General features: G+C 40.8%; 1 protein-coding gene across 1 annotated transcript in view; it reads right to left on the bottom strand.

Annotated features, from left to right (window-relative positions):
- Nucleotides 1–807: 807 nt before the first annotated feature.
- The window catches only part of CMC1 (C-X9-C motif containing 1), a 44911-nt gene continuing 38845 nt past the window's right edge, over nucleotides 808–6873 (bottom strand). The window contains exons 3-5 of the mRNA XM_062603546.1: nucleotides 6124–6214; nucleotides 3921–4822; nucleotides 808–2042 (exon numbers count right to left, since the gene is read on the bottom strand). Of these exons, the coding sequence (XP_062459530.1) occupies nucleotides 4708–4822; nucleotides 6124–6214 (206 nt within the window). The 3' untranslated portion in view covers nucleotides 808–2042; nucleotides 3921–4707. The remainder of the gene's footprint in view (nucleotides 2043–3920; nucleotides 4823–6123; nucleotides 6215–6873) is intronic.

Genomic DNA, 6873 nt, shown 5'->3' with positions numbered 1-6873 from the left:
TCCATGATGCTGAGCTTGTACTGGGCGGGAAGATACTTCATACTTAGTGTGTTATTTACAGATGTGTGGTTGGCTGGGTGAAGTATTCAACGCACAGGTCCAGCTTAAGATCAGTGTAATAAAAATTAATGTCACAGCTATTTAGTAGCAAATTATCTTTAAATTGCCTGCAGATGCACAGGTAAGCTACGACTGCAGCACAGCCATAGTAATGATGGGCTGTAAAAGTGTCACTGAGGTGCTACATGGCCTGTGTGGTTCCAGATGCTTTCTTCCCTGTGAACAAAGTACTTCATATGAAGCCCATCATCTTCTCTTTCAGTTTGTCTCTCAAAGGTGAAAAAATGCCTTCTAGGTACCTTCTACTATATTAGTGTGCAGCATACATAAATCATGTTTCTCATTCACCAGATATTGTTTTTATCTTTCTGTTATCTTGCTCACGTCTACTGGCTTGTCTGTGATTAATGGAAATGGTGTCATGCTGGAATTTATTCTGACCAATGAACACAGCTGACTCAGGGGAGTACAATCTCTTGGAAAGCAATAGAACAAAACCCAATATGCATAAAACAAATCCAAGTCACTAGGCTTCACCTGATAGAACCAACTACCTGTGTAATAACAAAGCAGCAGAAACCATTTCTTATGTGGCTGCATAAAGCTCTAAGGTATCTAGTTCTCATGTAGCTTACTTTTGGGGTTCCCCACCTCAACATTACAGAGGAGTTTTATTATGTATTATCCAACAGCCATCAACATGATTAATTAATACTTAGATTTGTGCAATGAAGGAATTCTACTGTGTAAGATTTGAAATAAATTTATTTTTGTTTGAAATTGGTTTCACTACAAGTCTCCTTTCCATACCTGACCCAAAAGTTTTTACTCAGTTTCTTGATTGTGTATAAATGTAATTCCAAATACAAGCAATTACAGTTGAGGTTCATCCTCTTCCATTCAGGAAAAAAAATAACCAAACATCCCCTGTAGACTGCTTCAATCTATTCTGGGAAAAGCTGGATATTGGAAGTTGAAGGATTTCAGTTACCTTAAGCTACAGCGTGTGCCTCTGGTTTGACTACTTGTGTCTAAAGTCTCCTGGTCAGCCTGTGTGATAAGGAAACTTAATTTTAAGCTTCTGTGTGCAGTGTCTGAGAATTTGTTTTGCCTTTGACTCGGTTTATCTTCTGTGCTGCTTCCTGTGATGGAGGAGGGAGCAGCAATGTTTGCTGAGAAGGGACTTCAGAAGTGCTGCTGCTGGAGCGAGGAGCGCAGGCTGATGGTGAGCTTGGTGTAGGCAGCATTTCCAATCCAATCACTCATTGCTGTAGCCAAGCTGTAACAATTGAAAAGGAAGTCCCCAGGTTTGAGGTCACTTGGGAGCTAGCTGGCTGCTGAAGCATCTGTTGGGCTGAAGCATACAATCAAATTCTGACTCAGGATGGAAAAGTCATTAAAACCCAAGCCACTAGTGGCTTACACGGCTCTTTTCATTTTCAGAAGTGAAATCTTTTCATCACAATGACAGCAGATTACATGCAGAAGTAGCTGTAGTAAAGGAGTTCTGGTGGTTTGTGCGCACACGTGCATTTGTTATGTAAACCCATGAAATTACATAAAGGACAGACCAAACTCAAATACATTAAATGATGCCCACAATCCATTAACTTGAATGCAAAACAGTTTAAAACTTCTCCCTGCACTGATCTGACAATTCTTAATTTAAGAAAGCACCACCAGTTAAATTCCATTTAACAGAAACCCAATACAACTTTGGGGGCAAGAGGGAATTGTTGCTTTACATGTTTAAGTGAGCATACAGTGAGCTGACGAATACGTATTTGGTGAGCTGGACTAACCCAATGACTTGTATGTAAACTTCCACTGTTCGATTCATTTAAAATGTTTTAAAAAATCTCATCATTTTCAGTGTCCCTGCTGGTTTTGCAGGTTTACAACTGATGAGTTTCTGTGAACTAAGAGTACTGAAAAAAAGCAAACTCCAAAATTAGCTGTGATGCGCCGTCAAATTTTTACAGCTGGAAAAAGAGGAAAGCAGTGTGATACACACAGTTGGAGTTAAGTTACAGTAAGACAACACCAAGTGATGTAACAAAGGTCCACATCAGTACAATATGAACTACACTAGTGATGTGAAGCAGATTAATGTTATTTCCAAGTCAGCTTGCAGCAGACTTTGAGACTCCTGTGCTCAGACGTGAGTGTTAGTACTGATGCTATGACCTAGTGAAGGAAGAGTGAAAAGACTCACCTGCATTCTCTTCTGATCTTCAGCCCAGCTCTGGGAAGAACACTGGGCGCAGAGTGGTAAGATGTTTCCCTCTCGCTTTGTGTAGTTTGGATACAAAAGGCATGTGTGGTTTGGGTTTCTTTGGTTGTTTTCTGGTATTGTTGAGGTTATTTTTTAGGGGTTGGGCTTTTGCCCCTTTCTTTAGGTGGAGCAGTGAGCTACTTGCAATTGTATCAACATAGGACAGTGGAAAAAAATATTCTATTACTGGCACTAAAGCTAAACCCTAACTTCAGCTGAGTTGCATTTGAACCAGTTAAAAATCTGCTGTGGTAAATGTGATGTGAACTAAGGTCAGTGTCCATCACAATTCCTTTCATTATGTCTTAAGCTGGAAGAGACAATGTGGTTCAAGCATCAAGATACAGTAATAAAGTGGGAAAATGCAAGTGTTCATGTATACATGTTTGATACAGGGGAGAAGTATGAAAGAAATAACCAGACATTGTTACTGACTTTTAACTAGATGGAACGCCTATTTTTCAACTGTATTTGACCATTTTTGGACCAGCAAAGTAAACAGACATCACAGGAATTACTTGAGGGGGAGTATGGCTGTACTAAATACGAGGCAGAGGGGGTTTCTAGCTGACATTAATCGTCTGTGGTATCTCAGACCGCAGCTGTAGGGAGTACCACGCCGCTTTGAAACCCCTGTGCATTACAAATTGCCACTCATTTTTCCTCTTGAGTTTTCATTTGGGCAAACCTTTTAAATAAGTATATGGCACCTTTTTCCTCCTGCCTTTTAGGTCTTGCATTTGTAGGGGGCCTGTCTCAGGAGTTTGAAGAGAGCTTTAATATGCTGGAAGAGTCCAGAAGTGAAATCCATGGGTGTCTGGGGTGCTTGCCCAGTTCTCCGAAGCGCTACAAAGGTGCTCCTGTGCTGCACAATCTGAGACACACACCCTGCAAGACTGCTGGGAGTCAAATCACTGTTACAGTTGTAAGACCTTACTACTGATGTTTCTTACATTGACTAGAATCTAGGGCTGGTTCCTGTTAACCCCAGTAGCAAGGAGAGGTTGCAGCCAGGACAAAAACAAAACTGAAAGCAATTTACTAGTATGAGTTTGTCATCTCACAGTACTCATTCTTTCATTTGAACTTTAAATAGAAGATGTAAATGCAATTAAAATACAGGATATGGCACAAGACATTAAGGAAGTGAAAGGTGTGAAGTGAGGAATTTGACACTAGGAAACATTGCATTAAGGCCATGAGTTTGTTACAGAGAAGCTGATCCCAGAGCCAGGAGCGAAGTCCAGCTCTGTGTGTGCCACGGTACACACAGGAGAAGCTGCAATAACCCAGTTCTTCCTTACACAGTGTAGGTAAAGAGAAACAAAGGGCTGACACCATAATTCAGCACATGCAACTTCAGAGCTTATCAGTGCTGATAATATATATAATAAAAAGTTTTAGAGACTATTTCTAGTGAATCCATTTATGCATTTGAGAGTTCTACAATTCAGCAGCTTCAAGTACCAGTATAAAGAAGATCCTTTGTTATGCAAGTCCCTATTTGTAGGGATTTTTAAGTCCCTATTTAGTTTCTGCAAGAAGCAACCTGCATCTTACACACTTGGGTTAGTTGCTTACTCACCTTTACCCATAATAATTTTGCAAATGTGGTCACTTGCCCACTCCTGAAGCGTGGAAGCTTAAACAATCCATCTTCATTGTGAAATAGGAAAGCAGGGGAAGATGCTGCTCTTGGTGATTTGCCTTCTCCCTTCCTGGGGAAGGTTTAGGTCAGGAAGACTTTTCCCTCTAGTGTCACAACAGTCATTCTGGGCTGCACATAGGCACAGGACAGGCAGCTCTTCTGACACAGTGGTCTTAAAAATGAGTCACAGTGTAGGCAAAAGTGCTGTCAGGTTCTTGTATGGTTCACAATTTTCATGAAAAAGATGAATCAAACTGGTACAAGAGGCTTTTCTGCATTTGCCACCTTTCTCTTCTAGTAAGAGCATTCTCATACACCCTCAGTTTCACATGACAAACAGACCAATTTTAATGCATACCCAATTAGTGATCAGTTAATACAACTTCAGTTATTCACCCTGAGGTTTTGCTGTAGCATAGCTGGCCACACAGAACTAAACACAGGCTTCAAATTCCCAACAGCCATTTGTAAACGAGTAACAACGCCTCGAGTCCAGGCAGATGAACAGAGTGCTGCAAGTTCCCTGCAAGCTGTGACAGCTTGCCTTAAGGATTTCATTACAGGGAATTAAAATATTGACTTTTAAGCTCAAAGATCACTTTATTCTCCATTCATCTCATTTTGTGTATTTCAGTTAAATTCCACACAGAGGGTACAGATGACCTAAGTCCCTTTTAAATCAAAGTTGGATCTAAAATTTGAAAAGTTAATTTTTTAGTTTTAACTACACATTTGAAGTGACCTTCTGCCTTTTTTTCTTAATTCCAGTTGCTCTGTATTCTTCTCTCTGCTTCAAATACTCTGTTTTGCATTCTTCATAGAATAATGGATCAGAATAGCTACAAGACAAATACATAATGCTGGTTTTCATCTTGGAATATGGAACAGATACTGTATGAATAACATTCGGAACTGATCTTCCTCTCACACCCAAAGGAAACTGGCCTAACTGCAGTGATAAAATACCGCACCTAGGCGTTAAGGTTACCTTTGTAAACTCTAAATACTGAGATACTGCATTCTCTCTCACGACATCATAATCCTTTTTAAGCCTCTACAGTGAAGCCATGAAGAGGAAAGGTAGAAAAAGGGGAAGACAGTTGGCATTTCAGTTCAGGGAAGTAATGTATTACTTGCATTTACCTTCTGCAGCACATCAGTCTGCTGCAGAACACTGACATTTGTCATGCACCTGAGCAACTACTGGGAACAGGTTCAAGTGTATATCTTGAACAGCATGTAGCTGTTTGTAGCTCCTTGACCATTAAACTCGATTCATTTTTTTCTCACAGCTTTGTTTTCAAGTAGAGTTATCCAAGCAGTAAGCATTTTTTTTCAATGGTATTTTGGTTGGGTGCTGTTGTTTCGGATATTAAAACCGAATTAATTCTTAAGTTCTCACTGCAGTCAGGCCTGAACTCTTGCCTAGCTGCCTGAGTTTCTTCATCAGTTCCCAAACACTTGAGGATACCTGTCAGTAGTTCAAAGCCATTTAATCTTAACCTCTGGTTTAACAGGGCAGGACACACATTCCACCAAACCCCAAACCAAGACCTTTCTTTCCCCCCACCCTCTCCCTGGGAAATTCAAGGATCCCACATGCCAGCCTCCCCAGCACTGGGGATAAATTAGGACTCTGGAAAGAGACGTTTCAATCCATCACATCATCAAGTTGCCCTCTTTAGTATGTAACAATTTCCCCGCTGCTGCTGCAAGTGCTGTTCACAACAGCAGGGCATTTTCAGGACAGTGACTAAACTGAACTGTTCAAGAAGCAAAATCCAAACAAACTTATCCCACACAGGTAACACAGCACAGTCAGCACAGTGCTGTGTGTCATCTGGGCTGAGAATCTGTGTCTGTCAGCATTTAAATCAAGGAAATCCATACCCATCACCATTTAAATCAAGAGGATGCTTTATAGCCATAGGGCAGCTTTATTAAGGCAATGCAACTCTGTCAGTTAGGGCCCTGACCTTCACAGTTTATAATGAAGCAAAGATACAGTCTTCAGAAAATACACTGAAGTCACTAATCCCACATAACCCTTCAGAGAAGACTTAAGATTTCTACTCATTTCTAGATCAGTATAGGCCAGGCAGCAACAACAAAAGAGAACAAAACCTCATGAGGTACTTACTAGCCAACCAGACAGTCTTTCAGTGCCGTGTTCTCCCGCCGACACTTCACCACCATCAGAAAACCAGTTTCTTGACAGCACTTAGTAAATGCTAGGGAAAGAAAAGAAAAACAAAACCCACCAAGTTAGGAAATGACACTGGTAAAGAACTCCACCTGCGTGTGTACTCTCCCATATAAAAATCCACCTTCTTGTATCCTGAACGCTACTCCTAAAACACTAAGGAGGAAGTGATCCACACACTTCCTCGCACTAAGGAGGAAGCTTCACACAACCCCTAGGGGAGGGTCACCTGCTTGTCCTTGGCTGTATTGGGATTTTGCTAAAACAGTTTACAACTGGAAGTATCATTTGCTAAAAGTGCTGATGACAGTTTTAAGTGTCCTGCAGTCAAAGTTACATATTTGCAAAACTCTGCAAAGAACTGATGTCTTACCTACCTCAAACATTACTTAGGAACACTTAAAACGTGCTTCAACACAGCACGTCACCTAACACCACTGTGTGCTACCTGAAAATGTACAACTGAAGTATGCAAAAAATGGGTTTAAATTAACCAGCTGATTACCAGTTGGGAAGACACTGTGACCTATGCTCAAAGGTATGCATTAACAACCCCACTTAGTTTCCAGGATTTTGTTTGGTATGTGTTTTAGCTTTAGACCTCAAGTCATCCAAATCCACATGCACGCTTTGAGGATATTTCTGGCTACCCGAAGTTTACTCTGAACAATACAAGAAATGTGTTAT

Source organism: Pezoporus occidentalis, unplaced genomic scaffold (genome assembly GCF_034315485.1).
Source record: "Pezoporus occidentalis ecotype Australia unplaced genomic scaffold, CSIRO_AGI_Poc_V1 ctg80, whole genome shotgun sequence".
Lineage (NCBI taxonomy): Eukaryota > Metazoa > Chordata > Aves > Psittaciformes > Psittacidae > Pezoporus > Pezoporus occidentalis.
The sequence above is the reverse complement of the archived record's forward strand: the minus strand, read 5'-3'. Positions and strand labels throughout refer to the sequence as shown.